The sequence below is a fragment of the Petaurus breviceps genome, unplaced genomic scaffold, assembly GCF_028583685.1.
Source record: "Petaurus breviceps papuanus isolate PSGF00001 unplaced genomic scaffold, PetGlider_PUasm1.0 37, whole genome shotgun sequence".
In the NCBI taxonomy this organism is placed as follows: Eukaryota; Metazoa; Chordata; class Mammalia; order Diprotodontia; family Petauridae; genus Petaurus; species Petaurus breviceps.
In genome coordinates this window covers 49,235,356-49,255,801 of record NW_027186296.1, presented here as the reverse complement: position 1 = coordinate 49,255,801, position 20,446 = coordinate 49,235,356, and the positions used below count along the sequence as shown (strand labels likewise).

Sequence of the window (20,446 nt, the reverse complement as noted above, 5' to 3'; positions counted from 1 at the left end):
TGCATAGTATTTGTTAATAGAAGGTGTGTGTGTGTGTGTAAGAGCTATTTAGCTGTAATAGCTTAAAATGGCACTAATTCTTTTGGGATACTACAGTATTTGTTAACATACACATATACATATACAACATACACACATGAGCTATTGAGCTCTAATAGCTTAAAACTATACCAATTATTTTGGGACACCCTGTATCATATTTGTTAATAGGTGTGTTTCAGGGAGGGCAGGAGTGTCCGAGCTATTGAGCTCTAATAGCTTAAAATGGCATTAATTCTTTTGGGACATCCTGAGTAACATTTGTAAAGTACTTTGGGTACACTGTGTTACTCAGTCTTCATAACAACCTCATGGGAGAAACTACTGATAAGATTATCCCCATTTTACAGATGAGGACCCATTCTGAGTGGAGTGAAGTGATTTTCTCAGGGTTAAGAATGTCACCCTTGGGGGCAGCTAGGTGGTGCAATGAATAGAGCACCGATCCTGGAGTCAGGAGGACCTGAGTTCAAATCCGGCCTCAGACACTTGATACACTTACTAGTCATGTGACTTTGGGCAAGTCAACCCCAATTGCCCTCCAAAAAGCAAAAAAAAAAGCAAAAAAAAGAATGTTACCCTCCATCTCTGTCTATTGAAGTTCAAACTCAGTTGACAATTCCTCCACGAGGACTCAACTGACACCATCCATCCCCTTCCCCTCATGTGAAATTGGGCTGTCTCCCCTTCAAGTTTCTCATAGCCTTTGACTGGATGTCTCCTTTGACTTTCTCTTGCTCTCCTGTATCATATTTGTCCTACTACCCATAAAGGTGTAGACTCCTCAAGTGCATAGACATACAAGTCTGGGCTACTTCTGGATCTGTATATCCAGTGCCTAACACAATGTTTTGCAGGTAGTAGATGCTCATTGTTTGTTAAACTGAAGGATTTAGAAGGTCCAGTGATCACCCCCAACAACATAACAGCGCAACAGATACCACACGAGTTTGAAGGCTTAGATATAAAACATTTAATTTGGGAGACACATAGACAAAGGTTAGAGGCCTAGACAAAATATAAGGTATATCTCTGTCATATGGATCTGGCCTCATGGGAATAAAGTTTCCAATATAAAACCGTACTTTTCCAGTTTCAGTAAAGAATATATACTAGAACGATTTTGCTGTATGAGTGAATGAATGAAAATATATTTATTCAGAGTGTACTATTTGTCAAGCCCTAGGGATAGAATACAAAAGCAAGACAATCTCTGACCTCAAGGAGCTTATATTCTAATGGCAGAGATAGCACTTATAGGGGAATGGTGGCCAGCCTTGGAAATTTTGGTCTGGGAAGACACAGAGATGATAAATGAGTGGGACAATAGGGAAATCCATTGACATGCCCTTTCTAGAAAAATGGTAGTAATATTCTATTGCTTTAACTTTATACCTATGAAAATTGGTTGATCCTTTCTGCAATTTTTATATTTAGATGTTATATTTTTTTCTAGAAGACATATTTCAATTTTAAAATGAATGCCAGATAGAAAATGTGATTCAATTTATAGAAACATGTTTCACAGCTACCTCTTCAGGAACCCATCAATTCTATGAAGAAATACTTGTACATAAATATATGACTATGTATCAAGCTGGCTCTTCTAATCCTGAGTTCCTCAAAGTGACTTGCTCAAGGTCACATGGCTAATAAGTGTTAAGTGTCTGAGGCCGGATTTGAACTCAGGTCCTCCTGACTCCAGGGCTGGTGCCACTCACTGTGCCACCTAGCCTCCCTGTAAGTTATTTTTATATGTCTTTCAATTCAAGGAAGACAATTTTTTATTTCTGGGACTTTCACTGACCATCTCTATCTATGGTAGAATGCGATTATAACTGACACTCAGTTTTTACATACGTCTCTATCCTTATTTTCTTTTCAACCACTTCTTAATTGCCCAATCTGATGACCTTTTTTTCAGTCCATCAGGTTTGGACTTGGCCCACGTGTTGTATTTGACACTGCTGACCACTCCCTGGGGTTAGCCTATCTGCAGAAATGGTTTGCCAAGGTGTGGTACATGCTGGCATCACACCCTGGAAAACTGTCTTGGTAGACGGTGGATGGTAACTGACAGGCTTCCAAATCCATCAGTGAGGTAGGGGGATGTCTACCTCAAGTATGTGAAAACCTTCCCATGAAGAATGGGTACATGAGAACAATTTGTTACAATGGCTATGAAGGTGGCTGAAGCAGGAGATGTGGAGTGCTTAGAGCTTGGTCAGACATTGAAGACACCAAGGTCCTCCTCTACATCCTAGGCCATCACCAGTTGTTTTGACTTTTGTCCTACCATTGGACTTCGGTGACTCAAAAAGGGATAGTGAGGCTGATGACTTTGTGCAACTCTGCCTCACTTAAATCCAATTCACTCACAAGTCAAGACATTATGATGCATGATGTCATTGGTCCTCTTTGAAAACAAAAGACAAACAACAATGGCATTATTCCTCTTTCCATACTCTACAATATCTTTCTCTCCGTTCCTCATAGACAGCACTCCATCTCCTATCTCCATGCCTTTGCATTGCTCATCCTCCATTCCTGAAATGCCCTTTCTCTTGACCTCAGCCTCATAGGACCCATGTAAGAGGCAGTTCAAGCAATGCCTTCTTCACAAAGCCCTTTCTGATTTCCCCAACTGCTAATGCCATCCCTCTCAAATGACCTTGCATTAACTACTTTGTATTTATTTACATTTATTCTCTTTATATTTATTCTGTAAATACCCATATATGTACTTCTTGTTTTCCTTGTTAGATTATAAGTTCCCAGAACATAGGGATTTTTTCTTTCAATGAATTTGTAAGACTAAGTGACCAAGAATTAATTTAAATATTATATATTCATATATAATTATATATCTTATATAATAGGTAATAATTTAATTATTATATAATATATAATAAGTATAAATATTATATAATATATTATATATAAAATTAATATTAATGCTCTTTGATTGATTGTATCCATCTTAGGGGTCAGAGATGGCAAAGAACATGGCATTTGTATGTTTCTCAGCTCTGTATACTGGGCTTTACACACCATATACTTAATGTCTTACTTTGAAGATCCCCCCCCCCCAACTCTATTCTAAGTTTATAGGCTTGATAGATCTTAGACTTTATCTTAATCTAACCCTTTAATTTTTCATCTAAGGCAACTGAGACCCAGGAAGTTTAAAGGATTCACCGAAGGCCGCTCACATAATAAGTGGCAGAGTTTGTATTCAATCTCAGGTCCATGATTTTTGAAATTCAGTGTTCTTTACACTGCAGCATATTGCTCCTCATTCTTGAGGGTCAAATATACAGGACTGGGAATAACTAGCCATTATCCTTTGATATCTGTTAATGTGTAGACCTAAATGTGTTGTACTTACATAAAAAGCAGCAAAACTCTTTTTTAAATTTCCCCAGTGGAAAATTCCAGCAGGGGTAATGCAAAATTCATGGTAGCTGGTTATTCAGGTATGCTGGCTATTTACATTCTCAGCCTAGCACCAGGGAAATGAGTGGTGGTGAAGACATTCTGTGAGCATCTTCCAAATGTACTAACGTCACCTGTCTTAGCTCATCTGATACCTAATTTCCTTCAAGGCTCAGTTCATATCCTGTTTTGTGCATGAAGCTTTTCCCAATTCTTCTCAGTTGTGGTGTCTTCCCCCCAAAATCACATAGTATCTACTGTGTACATATATCTACATATACACATGTTGTCTCCCCCAACAGACTAGAAGCTCTTTGAAAACTTAAACTATTCCTATTTCTTCTTTGTATAGCCAGTGTCCAGCACCTTTTTTGCTTGTTATTTAGCTGATTAGTTGTGTTTGACTCTGCGCAACACCATTTGGGGTTTTCTTGGCAAAGAAACTGAAGTGGTTTGCCATTTCTTTCTCCAGCTCATTTTATGGATGAGGAAACTGAGGTAAGCAGCTTAAGTCACTTGCCCAGGGTCACACAGCTAGTAAGTGTCTGAGGTCAGATTTTAACTCAGGTCCTCCTGACTCCAGGCCTTCCACCCTACTACCTAGTTTACGTACAGTTTAGCGTCTAGTAGACACTTGAATACTTGTTGAGTGAGAAATTTTTTTCTCCCATATGGATTTAAAAAAAAATTACTCACAAATTGAAATACAGAGGTTTTAAAATAGAGAATACAAGATAGAGGTTATACACTCTTCCAATTCATCCTATAATAGTTGTCCCTTATAGATTATTCTGTCATCTGTATTTTCTTCTCAGTATTATACTTACCACTAAATAACACCAGGGACAAAAAGTTAGCTTGGGGATGCCAAAGGTTAGCTCAGTAAAGGTTTCAAGTTCTTGCTTTTAAAGCAGAAACACTTCACTAAGGCAAGACGATTCCAGAGAATCTGTTTTCCCTCCTCTTTTATTTACCTGTGAACCACCCTGATAAAGCTACCTTACATTCAAAGAAGTTAAAAAGGAAGAGGTAGAAAGGCAGAAGTGCCACCTTTCTCACTATTTGTTTTCTGAAGCTCATCTGGTAAAGGAAAAATGAATACATATCCAAACAAGAGAATGATTGGAAAGGCTTAAGAAGAGGTTAGTTACCTAATACTTACTGACTTTTGCTATAAATTCATTCAGTAAATATTTATCGAGTGCCAACTATCTACATAAAACATTTTTTTTGCATCCTTTCATCTGCTAGCAGAGTACAAGGAATGTAGTAGGTGCTCAATAAATATGAGGCAAGTGAATGAAGTACAAAATGATAGGCACCATAAAAGATAGGAAGAAACTTCACATCGTATTTTATGCCCTTTAAAAGCAAGGAGAGGTAAGACACGCATATGAAAAAATAAAGAATAGGTGATATGAAAGGCAGTATATAATCCAGCTGTCCCAAATGAGAGGTACAAACAGTAAGTAAGGATCTTTTCCTCCTCCTAACTCTCAATTCTAGTGTAGTAAGAGTGAACCATGATGGTTAGGGTACACTTTATGGAGAATATGGAATTTGAGCTAGTCTTTGAATGCTAGCATGAGAAAATGGGATGGGGAAAGGGTAGAAGACAAGGAAAGGGAGCAGAAATATTGAAGGAACTACTCAGAGGATAATGAGTAGCCCATTCTGGCTAAATCAGAGGGTTCTTGCATAGAGCATAATAGATAATTGGATTGCTAGGTTGGGGCTGGGTAATGGTGGACTTTCCTTGCTAGGCTAAGGAATTAGCACTTTCTCTTAGAGGTTATGTGGATCCAGTGGGGGGGGGGAAGGCGACTGAGTGGCAGGTATTGGGCAAAGAGGTACTTTTAGCAAGATCAGTCTAGCAGCAGCATGTAATGTAGACTGGGCAAGGAAATATCAGCTGACATGTACTTGAGGTTTTCGAAGTATACTGTGTATGTGTGCGTGTGTGTGTGTGTGTGTGTGTGTGTGTAAAATCTTATGTGATTCTCATGGCAACCCTGTAAAGCAGATGAAAATCATCCTCATTTTACACAAAGGAAACTGATACAGACAGAAGTTAAGTGACTTGCCCAGGGTTGCACAGATAGTAAATGTCCGAGGCAGTATTTGAAGCCAGGTCTTTCTAACTCCAAGTCAGAAACCCTAATTCTATCCATTGTGATGAAAAGACTGTGATCCCATAGATTCAGGATTTCGCTCCAGTAATGCAGATCACACACAACCCACCGATGCCCTCTTGTTCTGTGATTTTTGTTCATATCATCCTGCAATTTTACCACAAGGGATCTACTCGATGAGATGAAGGCAGTCTTCCCATTTCTTCTGACAATCATGGGCACCAGTAAGGCACTACAGTTGTCTAAATGTCATCCATCATTCTTGCTACATGGCCAGTCCATCTCGTCTTCCTCTTATACATTTCTTTAATGTCTTTTTTCTCTTTAGAGTTCTTCACTGGTTATATGTTGCAGCCTGTTCACACCCATCACATGCCTCTCTATTGCCTTCTGTCTGATAATCATTATTGCTTATTCAGAAGCCATTGTATTTTATGTCTTCCTACCATACAGCAAAACTAGTAGAATATTGTTTTTTTTTCACATAAATAGTTGAATAGAAAACAGGATTGATCATGAAACTGAATCTATTTTATATATGGCTTAGCATGTTGCATATATCTTTTCAAATATATAATAAATTCAACATATAACTTTAAAAACTGCCCTGCTTGTCTGTGATTCTTTCTGTTTCTTTTGCAATCTTCTGTGTAATTTTTTAAAAGATGCTTCAATCTCTCTCTCTCCCTCTGTCTCTCTCCCTCCATCCCTCTCCATTTTTCCTAGTAGAATGTTAGTATGAAAAAGATGGACCCTGGCTATTGTGGGAAGCTTGGGGTCAGTAAAGGAACTCTGCAATTTCCCAAAGGATATCCAACCTGTTCTTATCCTCCTATGTAACTCTGGACCCAACTTATACTCCATTTGTACTGATTGTACTAGACATACACAATGATGGACAGACTCCATAGAACAACACCAAAAATTGATGCTGAAATCAGGGCAATAGAAATGGATTAAACTCCTTTTGGTGATTACAGATCTCTCCCCATAGATGCTGCAATGTTCTGGGGCTCAATGCAAATAGAATAATGTCATCTACAAACATAAGCATCTAGAGAATCTAACCATCTATAAGAACAATCTTTTCCATCTGAACTCTAGGCAGGATCTCTTCCATCACAGTTGTGAATATCTTTAGGAAGAAAAAAGCTACCATATTTTATCCCTTGTCTGATGTTTAATGTGGGGGGGGGCATGATAGGGCTATTTTTGTCATATTTTCTAATATATACTGAGTAATTTTGATGTATGACTAGGAGACTGTTGTAAAGGAGACTGCAAGGTTGTCTTTTATTGTACCAATCACATGTCTTTTTTGAAATCAGCAGACAATGAATATGAGGGGATCTTAGGGTTTCTACATATTTTAGTCAGTCAGTAAGTCAGTCAACAAACATTAATTAACCACCTACCATGTGCAGGGCATTACCTGTGAAATGATAAAGATGATTACTTACTAATAACCTCCTAGAGATTGCTCTCAATTCATATATAGATGACTGCTGTAAAGACTTTAGGATAAACAGCCTGTAATGGCCGAGGAAATGTAATGGATTAAGTTGTCAAGCTGGCCCCTTAAAGAGAAGCCACCCAATAGGGGGGCCAGGTAGCTCAGTGAGTAAGAGCACCAGCCCCAGAGTCAGGATGACCTGGGATTGAATTCGGGCTCTGATACTTATCACCACACCCAGAAATAACTGGCCATGTAACCTTGAGCAAGTTACTTAACCCCAATTTCTTTAAAAAAAAAAAAAAAGAGAAGCCACCCAAGCCTCGGCTTACCTCCTATCTTTGCGTTGTATGCAATGCCCACTATACAATAGGAATTGTTTGCTGAGGCAGCGACTTCACCAGCACAACGAGTACCATGCCTAGAGCAGATGTGGGGAGAAGGGGAAAAAAGAAATCAGGTGAACTGTGCAGAAAGTTCCAAAGATTACACAACATTACCTCAAGTTAAGTGCAGCAAGACACATGTTTGTAAGATTCACATTCTTCATGCTCTTTGCCATCAACATTTTTGCTAAAAACCTTATGTAGTTATTCCATTATTCACCCCAATATCTATCCCCAATCATGGCCTGTCTTCCTTTCCCATGTGATGCTGCAACAATGCCATGGTGCTCATTTCTATGGCCATTTAAACAGAAGCTGAGAAAGAATGCTCTTAATTTAACACTCAACAGCAGCCAGGGGACTACAAAGAAATTATCAGCAAAATGAATTGCCTTTCACAGGAATGACCCCATTTTAAAATGTGTTGCTTCCTGTCGATCCCCCTGGTGGAAAACAAAAATATGGGGAGCTTTAAAAATGAAAACCACAAGGAGAGTCCACAGAGAATTTGTATCATTAGCCAAATTAAAGACCTTCCTTAAAAATAGTTATGACTCAGCCCTTTCAAAGAGATTATCTTTATTTTTCACTCACTTATTCAATCTACTGCTGTTAACAGGATTCCCCTACTCCTCTCTCTCAACAGCAAGATTCAAGCCTGCTTTTCAGGAATCAAAACTTCACAACAGGATCACTGTGATGATGCATTTTATGAGGAGAGTCCTTTATATTGAGCAACTTAGGACGTATGGTATGAAGAGCACTCTTGAAGCAGGGATTTATGACTGGTTGATAGAGCAACCTCATTGAATTTTTTTTCATTTATGAAATTATCAGAGTCCAACATTTTTATACATAGCTCTAAGGGGATAAGTGAAGCAACTTGCCTCAGGACATATAGCCAGTTTATGTCAGACTCAGGACTTGAACCCATTTTCCTGATTCTGAGATCTGTTCTTCATTCACTATTATTACTCTTGCCTCCCAGACACTGCTTGTCATTAATTACATGCTCATCCAGATTCTGGATATGTCTGTATTCTATTCTTCTTTGTCCACTCCTGCATTCCCACCCCAAGCTCTCTCTTTTCATGTACAGAGACTACTGGAGGCTCAGGACTGTGCTCATCAGATAGCTACATCTTCTAAAGCTTTGTAATCACTGTTACCAATGATTAGAACCAATCTATAGGAATTAGGCTTGGACCGAGAGCGCACTCGTTTTCAAGGCTCAAGTCACAAGGGGAGCATGTCAGCCTCCACCTAGTTTCAGGACCTTCATCCTCCTTGTTCCCTAACCCTCCACGGATCTGCTTTGAAAGGCTTGAAACACACCCTCAAATTGCTCAGGGATCCACACCTTAACAACCTCCACAAACACATGCACTGACTCACACACCCTCAGCTCGCTCACTCTGGTGTTAACTAGTTAACCACTGTGTCTGTCTCTCTTATGCCATAAATCATTCCAAGTCTAACAATAACACTCCAACAATACTCTATTATCCACAGACTGTGTATTTCACTTTCAACATACTCTGTCACAAACATCCAGGAGCCAACTGCCTACTCTCCACCAATTACCAACATCAGGAAAAAGCCCTGATGTTCCTCTAATAGGCCAAGGGCAATTCTTTTCTCCATGCAGCTGAGAGTACTCTTCAGCTCAGAACCTAATTACCAACTACTTCAAAGTCTAGCAGTCAGGGAGGAGCTAGACTTAGGAATCATATCAAAATATTTAGAACAGGTTTTAATGGAACAAGGTATAACAATTAGAATACATAAAGAAAAAGAGAATGCTACTAGTGACCAATATCAGTGACTAACGCCCACTGATGCCTGGAAATGACCAGGTCCAAGTCATTTAACATAGTAGAATGGCTAGAACACTAGACTTGAATTCAAGGAGGCCTAGATTCCAGTGCTGCCTTAGATACTTACCATGCAAGTATGGACAAGTCATTCAGCCTTGGTTCCTTGTCTGTAAAATGGGACTAATCATACCTACTGCACTTGCCTCACAGAATTATTGTGAAAGTCAAATAAAATAATATATAAAACAATTTGCACACCTTGAAGTATTTTATCAGTAGAAGTTTTAAACATATCTATGTCTATGTGTGTTTCTATATGATACTCTTTATATAATAATAAAACAGAAGAATATAATAATAGCTGCTAATTATATGGCATTATATTACTTATAAAGTCTTTTATATCCATTTCTCTATCTCATCTGAGTTTCACAACAGCCATATGAAATCAGTGCTATTAATACATTTTATATATGAGGGAGCTGAGGCTGAGGAAGGGTAAGGGAAGTGCCTAATGTCACATAGTTAATTATCTAAGATAAGACTAAAACCTACACAAGGGAGGCAGTGTGGGGTCATAGAAACAGTACTAATTTGAATAAGTGGACCTGGGTTAGAATCCTACCTTGGCCACTTTCTACTTGTATGACCTTAGGCAATTGACTTAAATTTAGTTTCCTGATCTGCAAAATGAAGGGGCTGGCCTAGAAGACGCCAAAGGTATCTTCCAGTTCTAAATCTATGATCCCGACTTCAAGCTAGGTACTCTTTTTACAATGCTACCTTGCCTCTTATCAACTTATGGACTTTAAGGTTTCCAGATCACATTCCAAACCACATCCAAAAGTAGGTAAGCATTTGAATTTCATTCATTTTATTAGGTCTCTCTGTGTATAATATTACTTTTAGGTGTCTGAGAAAGAGAAGAAAAGACATACTTATTTTCATTGCTGGCATCATAGCGTGGAGAAGGATCATAGTCATTTCCATTGACATCATAACTTGCATAGGCATCCTAAAATTAATGTGTCTCAGTAAGTGAAAGAATACAAATTACACAACACACAGCAACCCTATCTACATTTGAAAGCACTGGGTTTTTAAATTTCTTTTACTGAAACAAAAATAAATGCTTGATGGTTGCAGAAAACATCTACCAATAGCACAGTGAGTAAGAGCACCAGCCCCAGTGTTGGGATGACCTGGGGATGGAATCCAGGCTCAGATACTTAGCACCACACCCAGAAATAACTGGCCGTGTAACCTTGAGCAAGTTACTTAACCCCAATTGCTTTAAACAAAAATCTACCAAAAGTGCCTGATCTACAAGGTACTGCAATCATATCATGTAATTTCTCCACTTCAATAAGACAATTTATGTATAGATACAACTTTAGATACAGATTAATTTAGGTAGAGATTAAAATCTAAACTTGAATTTATAGTCCAAGCACAATCTACATAACTTTAATAGGCCAAAATTCTCAGTTCTAACAGCCCTGCATATAAAGTGCTCCAGTTATTATTATCATCTAAATTATTTTTACCTCATTCTTTTTATATTTTTAATGAAGTCCAAGGACAAGTTGCACTCCTTAAATATTCTTTTATATATAGTGTTCTGAGATCTGTTGCACAAATGGATGAGTATTAAGATACAAGAGTCTACAGAGATTCTCTGAGAGCATCCCTGGGATAGTTCCAGCTCCAGATAGGACAACAGGAGTGGCATTACCTTGACCTGCTTCTACATAGTTTTAACTTGTGATTTTCTTGTTCTCATCTTTTATAAGATTCAGATAGAAGTGGAGCTGAGACAAGTTCCTATCCTGCTATTATTCTTTTATAATTCTATAGATGACTGCTCAGGTGGTTACTTTTTACAGGTGAATAAAAATGTGATGATGTATGTGCAGTCTTTGCAAGCTCACTAAAATATCCTTTGGTTAAGCTGTGGGAGCAGAAAAAACAACAGTGATATTATTATAATAATATCCCACAACCTAATTCCTTTTTACATAATGTAACATATCATGTCATATAATATGAACAGGATGGGATACTGGATAGAGTCTGGCCTCAGAGCCAGGAGAACATGGATTCAAGTCTCACCTTTGGCACATGCTAACTGTGTGACCCTGAGCAAGTCACTTAAATTTTCTGTGTCATATGGCAATCTTCTAAGACCTGTATTGGTAGAAGGAATTTCTTCAGGTGGGAGTTGCTTATGCTAATGAATTCAATGGTTCAGTCTCTATCTTATATTAAAATATAGTAATACTATATGCTATTTACACATTATTATGTAATAATGTTAAGTCAAATCAACAATTATTATGTGCCTACTATGTACCAGGAACTTTGCTAAGCCTTCCTTAGCAGCCCCAAGGGTCAGAATGAGTGAAAGCCCAGGGAAAGCTCTCAGGCTTTTGCTCTTCCACAAGGACAGGAGAATGTAACAAAAAATACAGGGCTGTCCCAAAAGTCTTAGTTCAGTTTTAAGCTTTAATAGATTAAAGTTGTACTAAGACTTTTTGAATACCCTGCATATAATAATAAAAATATCCTTCCCATTATCCTATCTGCTACTAGGATTGTATGAAGGATGCTGTCAGTGAGCCTACAGAGAATATACTTATATCTTAATTCTTTTATTCAGTTTCCAAAAGTCGTTATCTTAATGAAAAGAATCATCATCATCATCTCCACAATGTTTTCAAAGGCCAATGATCAAACACAAAACGTGTTCTTGAGTCTCAGAATGAAAGGATCTCCTTACTCTGGTCAAGTGATTCTCTGAAGCTATCATAGTAGTGGTTAGGACAAAAAAATACATGTATGTATATAAATAATATTTATGTATATTATGTGTGTAATATGTTTAATACTGAAAAATCAGCTTTTATCAATTGGATTTCTGGCTTCATCCCTGTTTGACCTTTGCCTATGTTCCAAACAAAACTCTGTGCCAGAGACAATGTAGTCAGCTACAACATTATAGCACATGTACAAGAAACAGGTTATATTTACACTGAATTCCATTGAATTTATAATATTTTATCATTCTTGGCTGCGGAAATAGAATTGACCTCATTGTTTTCTAGGGGTAATCTTTTTTAAAGATTCCTTTCCTTCTGACATTACATGACATGTTTCATCCCACCAGGTGAATGGAAGTGTCTTGAGATCAATGACTATTCTTCCTTTCTTCCCTCCCTCCCACCTACCTACCTACCTATCAAAGAGGAGCTATCACATTGCAGTTGGAGCAATCTGATTTTGAACATGGGTTAAGAGTCAGAATGGGATGAAGTCAGATAGTAAGTGGACAAGATGGGATTTTTCAATATTAAAAAACAAAACAAGCATTTGCTTATGGAATTTGAATTCAAATCCTTGGTTTTGAAGATGCAAAGTTAAAGCGGAGGCCACTATAGAAGAGATTTGAATTTTTATAGAAGGATGTAATTTTCTGGAGAATCCAGGCAGAGCCTTTCAAAGGCTATTTCTCTTTGGAGAAAAATAGACAATATAAAACAATCCTATGAGGCTATACGTTATCACATCTATACCAAGGGAAGTATAAATAAAATAAAGTTCAACTTACATAATTAGCTGCTAGGTCTGGGTGATTCCTCTCTATTCCATCATCCAGAATGGTCACCACAACATTTTTTCCCGTATAGCCTCTCTTCCATGCTGCAGGGACATTCATTTCTGATCGGCAGCGACTGTGCTTATCCCCGCAGTGCTAAGCAAACAAATGAATCCCCAAAACACAGAAGCTGAACCATAATACATTCCATCTATCCAACTGGTACTAATTAAAGAGCTCAGGCATGACTATATTCATGTATGCACATGAACAAGTGTTAAAAAACAACTCCTCGTGCTTTAAGTAACAGGCCTTATATCAAATAACTAATTTATTTTCCCAGGAGTAAAGATAAAATATTGCATTTGGTTGTTCTGTTCTAAGCTTTCCTCATCATTTGTGTAGAGAGGCATTACCCCTCTTCTGGTGTTTTTCCCCCTATCCATGTATTCTTTTGGGGTGACCCTATCATTTAGTCACAAGAATATGTATAAAACTGACTTACCAATACCTAAAATACTTCTAAAAGGAAGGTACTTCTGCTTACCATGTACCACATGTTGGACCATATTGGGTCATTGAAATAAATAGAATGTGCATCACTTCGAACATGCCTCTTCACTCTCCGTTTAACTTCTTGTTGCTGTAGCCACTTCACCTACCATAAAAAAAAATCATATTTATTTATACTATTACTTTCTACCTTCTGCTGCATCACATGTAATGTAGATTTACATTTTCAATGTCATCATCATTATCCTCATAGCTAACATTTACATAGTGTTTACTATGTGCCAAGGACTGTGCTAAGCCCTTGATAGGTGTTATGTCATTTGATATATCTGCATATATCACCATGCCATTGTAAAATTTCAGATTCTAAATTCCAGAAGACAGGACAATACTTATTTAACATACTTTGTTTATTTTGTCAATCTACTAAAGTCTCCTTTGGATGCTTCTTTGTGGCATAGAGATGACCATTGGTTCTCTAGATGTATACCAGTAGGGTATAAGTGCCAGAAGGTCCTGCCAAGGCTTGGAATACAGGATGGGGCTGAGCAATGTAAAGTGTCTGTTGCCTAAGAATCACCCAAGCTCAGGTCAGAAAGACTATTAGACCAAAAGGTTGCTTGCAAAGGGATGAATTTTTCACAAAGAACAAACTGTGAAGGCTGTTTATTAAAGTATGGAACTACAATCTATGACAAAAAGAATATTACCTACAAAAATAAATATCTTTAAAATAGTGAAGGAATTTATGAAATGGAAAAAGGTGAATTGGCAAGATTTTTCAGGACATTTTCCTGAAAGTTCAAAATTGGGATGCCTGATCACCTTAGTCCTGAAGAGGTTCAAGAAAAAGTAAGCAATTTCATGGAATTATGAGAAAGGAAGATTGTAAGTAAGAAAATAATAATCTTTTTCTCAAAGGAAATTTTGCAAGAAAAAGGAATTCACTAGTTCTAGCAAAAACCTAGACTGGCTTTCTACTTTGGTCATCTGTCTTGAATCTATTGGACAATTTCCTCCACAAAGCCAGAGTCCCGCTTAGATGGTCCCACGAACAAAAACATAGGAAGGACCCTTCTAGCCTGTCCTCACATGGATCACCACTAGGGAAAAGGATAGAAGAAATCCCCTCAGTGTGATTATACAGGAAGACCTTCGTAAATTCCACCTTGGACACAGACTCATTCAAGTCATTTAATCTCTTAATGATCCCATGCAACTCCAACTCCAAAGCTAGAAATGGAAGAGTAGATGCTGACTTACAAAGATAAGGAAAATTCCTTACTGAGGTCTCCCTACCCCAGTGAAATCACAGATCAGGTTTCAAAACAAAACAGGTTAGGCAAAGGATGACTTTTTTGTGACAAAAACATGTTAGGATGCTGGGTCAAAATGCCTTCTCAAAAAAGAATTGGAATAACTTAAAAGAGGACAGTACTATAAACTCACCTACATGCAACAAAACACACATGAGCTTATTAAATACCGATCAACAACAATAATGTATTTTTTTCTCTTCAAAGTAAAATATAAGCTCTACAAAGTAAACTATAGTCCAAACAGCAATTCAAATTCCAGAGTGAACACTAAATAAAAATTCCAAGTGTAAACTACCAGGTAATTTAAATGAATTATCAAATATTTCTATGGCAACTCAGCCTATAAATTCAGAAACTGTTCATCATATTCCCCGATGACACTTTGCAGATTCATCATTTACTAAAGATAGATAGATAGATAGATAGATGATAGATAGATAGATAGATATGAATATGGATATATATGTACACACATACAAACCCATTTCCTAGAATACAATAACTTTTACTCAACAGAAAATTGCTACACTCAGACATTTCTTTTCAAGTGAAGTTTTATGTATCATATTTTAAAAACAATCACACATACCATTAAATGACTATAAGCTCCCCAGGATTAGGTTTTTTTTTTGGTAGTACAGAAACATCCCCATCATTGTATCATGCTAGATACTCTATTCGTTAATATCCTATAGCTGGAAATAATCATGGTAATCTATGGAATACAAACAAAAAGACCAGGTTACCTAATATTTCATTTGCAATAATGACCATGCAGAGAACCTTCCTCTCCCTAGTATATGTTACTCCTTGGTTACAAGTTAGGTGTATAGTAAGGTACACTGACTTCAATTCACTTTTGATTTGGAAGAATTAATGTGAGAACCTGAGCACCTAAATTATCATTGATAAGTGACTACAGATAATCAAGTTTGGAGTATCCTGCTATTCTCTCATAAAATGGTCCTGATGTTAGAATTATGATAATGTGTCAGGCTCCCACAACTCAAGAGTTTGGTCCTTAGTTCTCTCCTTTTAGACACCTCCTTGTAGCAAGCTTTTGAGAGCAACACCCTCAGGTCAGTTGCCCCATTTAATTAACTAGAATTAGGCATACAAATAGGTTGAACCAAACTATCACTTTTCTTGAGGAGCTTAAGCTGCAATTCAAGGTATAATGATTTTTAAAGACAAAACTATGTTGTGAGTTGTCTGTTTGACCATTTTTCCATTAGACAGTTGGTATTTCCCTTAAATATTTGTAACTGCTTTTTTGCAAAATTTTGGAAGTTTTGTTCCATTTGCCACAAATATTTTTTCTCAATCTGCAATTTTTCTTTTTATTTCAGTTAAACTATTTTTGTTGTAGAGTTTTTGTTTATATAATTGAATCATCTAATGGGATTTCTTATATTTCAATAGATAACTTGTCTCCCAAGTAATGCATAAATTATCCCATTTTATTCTATTTCTTATAGGTTCTTTATTTTGCTAATCTATGGTCCAATCAATAAAACCCCACTTTGATGCCTTATCATGGAGTGGAGAGGACTCTGGGTTTTTTAAGGCTATGACAGAGGAACACAAACTCTAACAAATCTTAGACAGGCTTTGAGCCCTAGCCTTGTGATTAATTGTATGATTTGGTCACCAGTTAACATTATTGTGGTTACAAGAACCCAAGAAGACTAAAATCATGGGGAGTTTTGATCTATGCTATTGTTGGGAATGTCCTGCATACTGTAGATAAAATCACAATTCCTTTTAAAGCATGAATCTATTCAACTCGAATTTGATGTATCATACAGTGAGATTATTATCTCAATTTATTTTCTCCCATTCTGCTATGTGTTCTCAATATCTGTTAAATAATTGACCCTTTTCACAGTTTCTATTTTCTATACATTTATTGGATACTGATATCTACATTTTCTTCCATTGGTCTATTTTTAGGTTTTTGCCCTATACATGATCATTTTGATAAATGCTTAATGTTTTGGAGTCTGAGAATTTAATGCAGCTACTTACTGTCACAATTATTTTCAGTTGCTTTTGGGACCACTGAATCTTCTAAGTATACAAGTTTGTCACCAGTAAACATTATTTTGACTTCTTAATTTCCCCCATTAATCTCCCTAATGTTTTTCTTGTTTTATGGTGATTGCTAACAGTCCTAATAATATATGTGGTCAATAAAAGTCATTAAAACTGGGCACCCAAATATTTCAATACTGCCATGGCTTTAGCAGTAGCAGGTACTAACTAGCGAGGTTAAATTGAGACAAAGTTGGTGGGTGGAGCTAGCAAACACTGACAGTATTAAATGCAGCAGAATTCTTTGCCAAAGTCCAACTTCCTGTTTTCAAACTTGTTAGCAAAGTCCTGTAGTCTGGTCTCAGATCTCATTTCTTGTTTGCTCCCTTTGACTTTTTTTTGAGCCTAATTTTGACCTGGCTTCCACTCCAGACATTCCTTTCCACCTATCAGCTTTACAGCCTGTATCTTGACAAGAATCCTTGGTTGGACTTGTCACTGGAATTTCTAGCCCCTAATGCTTAGAATAAGAACTTCTCTGCCACAATGTTCCCCCAACTCACCGAAAGTGGGAAAGCTTCCAACAGCACCAGGAAACCTGCCTATGACAGGTTCCAACCCTGACCTCATCCAGGGTCAGCCTATGGGGATAGGATGGGGTTATAAATAGTATACTCCATGTTTTGTACCTCTTCTTATTTCCCCATAGAAATACTTTAAGTATTTTTCGTTTATATGTTGACCCTTGTTTTTCTACTCAATTCTTTTATCTACTTGAGGAAAAATCTTCTTCTTTAAAATCTTTAGACATCCTTCAAGAACTAACTCAGGTGTCTTTTTTTTGCTTTTTGGAGGGGGAAGGCAAAACAATTGGGATTAAGTGACTTGTCCAAGGTCACATGGTTAGTAAGTGTTAAGTGTCTGAGGTCGAATTTAAATTCAGGTCCTCCTGACTCCAGGGCCGGTGCTCTATTCACTGTGCCACCTACCTGCCCTCAGATGTCTTCTTTTATAGTGCCTTCCTTAATCCTAGTTTATTAGTGTTCTCTCTTTCCTCAAATTATTCTTATTAGATATCTAACTACATGCTGTATCCTTCCCCACTACCCCAACTAGATTGTAAGCTTCTTGAGGGTAAGAACTATTTGTCTTTGTATGTTCAATATCTAAAATATTGCCTTTCACATTCACAGGTACTTACTAAATGTTTATTGACTTTAATTAAATTGTATCAAAGACCCATCCTTTCTATATCTTCTAATATGAGCATATGAATTTTGAAATATTTCTTGGTATAAAATGATAAATTATGTTGACATTTTTCTAATGAGATTCTATTATACTTTTGGTATTTCTTGCTTCTTATAAGAATCTAACTCACATTATTTCAGTTTTGTTCTTTGATTTATTAGAGGAGATTTCTTTGACTTGCTTATTTTCTGTAAAGCATTGTGCTCCCAGGACAGCTAGGTGGAACAGTGAATAGAGCACTGGCCCTGGAGTCAGGAGGGCCTGAGTTCAAATGTGACCTCAGACACTTAACACTTAGCAGCCGCATGACCTTGGGCAAGTCACTTAACCCCATTGCCTTGCCTTCCCCCCTCCAAAAAGCAAAAAAACCAAAAAAGCATTGTGCCCCCACATTATTTTGCTGTCATTATTTTGAGAAGCCAAGGATGCTGTTATGATAAGAAAGGTAGTCCCAGGAAAAGATAGAGGTGTGTCCTGTCCTGGGTTGGATGGTGGTGTAGCTTTGGTGGCTGCCACCTAAAATGTATGTGAAACACTGTCCTTCTGTCCTTCCTCTCTTCTGCCTCTTAGAATCTCTAGCTTCCTGCAAGAGTTATAGGCCTTTCCTAGTCCCCTGTCTCCTCCCCCCCCCAGTCCCCCAGCTACCAATGTCTTCCCCTCTAAGGCTACCTTGTATCTCCTTTATGAGGCTAATGACTTCTCACAACCCAGCCTCACTTAAATTCAATTCATACAGGAATCAAGCTCTCACCTCATGATGTCATTGGTCCTCTTCAAAAATGGAGGAAAAACAACAGTCCTGCATGCACCTATATGTGTCCATATCGTCTCCCCCATTTGAAGGAAAGCTGCTCGATGTCAAGGATTCTGCTTGCTTTTTCTGTATATTCCCAAAGCTTCCTGGTATATAGTATGTGATTAATAAATATTAGCTATTTAATTGATTGATAGGCACTGTGCTAGGAAAGCAGGAGAGCCTATTTAGAACCTCTCTTCTGACTCCTGGTCCAGGCAGTCACATTCCTAGTCTATTAGTTCCCAGCTTCTGTTTAATTTAATTCTTTTTGCAATTGTCTTCAATCATCCACCCAGACACCTGGATTTCTTTTTTGAAAGCTGAAAGTTAGTGTTATTCTGTCTTTCTTGGCTTGTCAGAAGACCATTTTGGTGACTCATTACCAATTAACTCAGCATTCAGTTCTAGCACATAGGAAACAGTCATTTAACCCACAACACACAAAGATGACATCTTCCCACCCAAAAGGAAATTTACTAAAAAAGTCATTTAAAAGATTGCATTGGGAAGAGACTTTCCCTCATATAAGGGTCACTTCTTTCTATACCCTCAGTATAGGATAGTTAGTAGACTACATATGGCCAAAGAACTGTAGAAGAAATATAATATTTGCACAGATATCTCATTGGTTAAGTTAACTGTTCAACATAACTTGTGAAGAAAAGATGAGTTTCATCTCTCAAAACTTGAAAGATTACTGCTTTTTTTTTGGTTTGTTTTTCTCTTAAAAACTCTTTAGCACATTTCAAAATACTGTTCTACTTAGAAGGGACACCACACAGACATGCATGTGAATGGGAATACAGTACCAAGGGGCAAAAAAAAAAAGCACATTATGTACTTTCAGGCAGTTTATTTTGATGTTATTTTAAATTGAAGCTTTGTCCTTGATCATGTCAGACTTTGAAAGATGGAAAACATAATGACATCAAGTCCTTCAAAATTTCTATGTTCTAGGAATTAGGAGTTTCTACTTAAAAAAGAAAATCATCTGTAAGCTCACAATATTGTATTTTCCACATCACTGGGTGTATTGAGTTCTAAGCTATGGGGTTTAGAAATAAGAATACTTCTAAAAGTAAAAATAAGCTAAAAAGTAACTCAACTAAAAAAGAAAAAAAAATGGAAAGTTCCATGTATGGTTAGAACATAGTTTCCCAATTATTTTATGAAGAATCTTTACTTTTCATTTGTGTGAAAGGGCTAGAAAAGGAGAGTTAGAAGAAGTAATAAACTGAAAAGGAAATCTTTTAGCAGAGCAAAGGAGCGGACATTCACCAATAGGAATTCCAGGGATTCCCATCATTATTTATATTGTACTGCAAACCCACCCCTCTCTCAAATGCACCTTTTTTTCCCGAAGCCATTCTTTTAGTCATCCAGGCTTACAAACTATATCTCATTCTTGATACCTCATTTGCTTGCCAAATCTTGTCATGTTTACATTCCCTACTTCTCTCACATCGGTCTGTTTCTTCCCACTCAGGTGGCCACCAATCCTAGTTTAGGCCCTCATATCATATCTCTTGCTTGGACAATTTTTTTCAATTAATTTGGGGGTTTTGTTATTTGTTACATTTTAAGTTCTGAACTCCCTTTCTCCTCACGCTCCACTAGAGAAGGCCACCATTTCTCTCTCTCTCTCTCTCTCTCTCTCTCTCTCTCTCTCTCTCTCT

The 20,446-nt window shown here is 37.3% G+C and overlaps 1 protein-coding gene across 2 annotated transcripts in view; it reads right to left on the bottom strand.

Moving 5' to 3' along the window:
- PCSK6 (proprotein convertase subtilisin/kexin type 6) overlaps positions 1 to 20,446 on the bottom strand; it is a 251,900-nt gene that overhangs the window by 165,363 nt on the left and 66,091 nt on the right. For both annotated transcript variants that reach the window (XM_069098448.1, XM_069098449.1), the window contains exons 3-6: positions 13,405 to 13,515; positions 12,870 to 13,013; positions 10,201 to 10,277; positions 7,392 to 7,480 (exon numbers count right to left, since the gene is read on the bottom strand). In XM_069098448.1, coding sequence (XP_068954549.1) covers positions 7,392 to 7,480; positions 10,201 to 10,277; positions 12,870 to 13,013; positions 13,405 to 13,515 — 421 coding nt within the window. The remainder of the gene's footprint in view (positions 1 to 7,391; positions 7,481 to 10,200; positions 10,278 to 12,869; positions 13,014 to 13,404; positions 13,516 to 20,446) is intronic.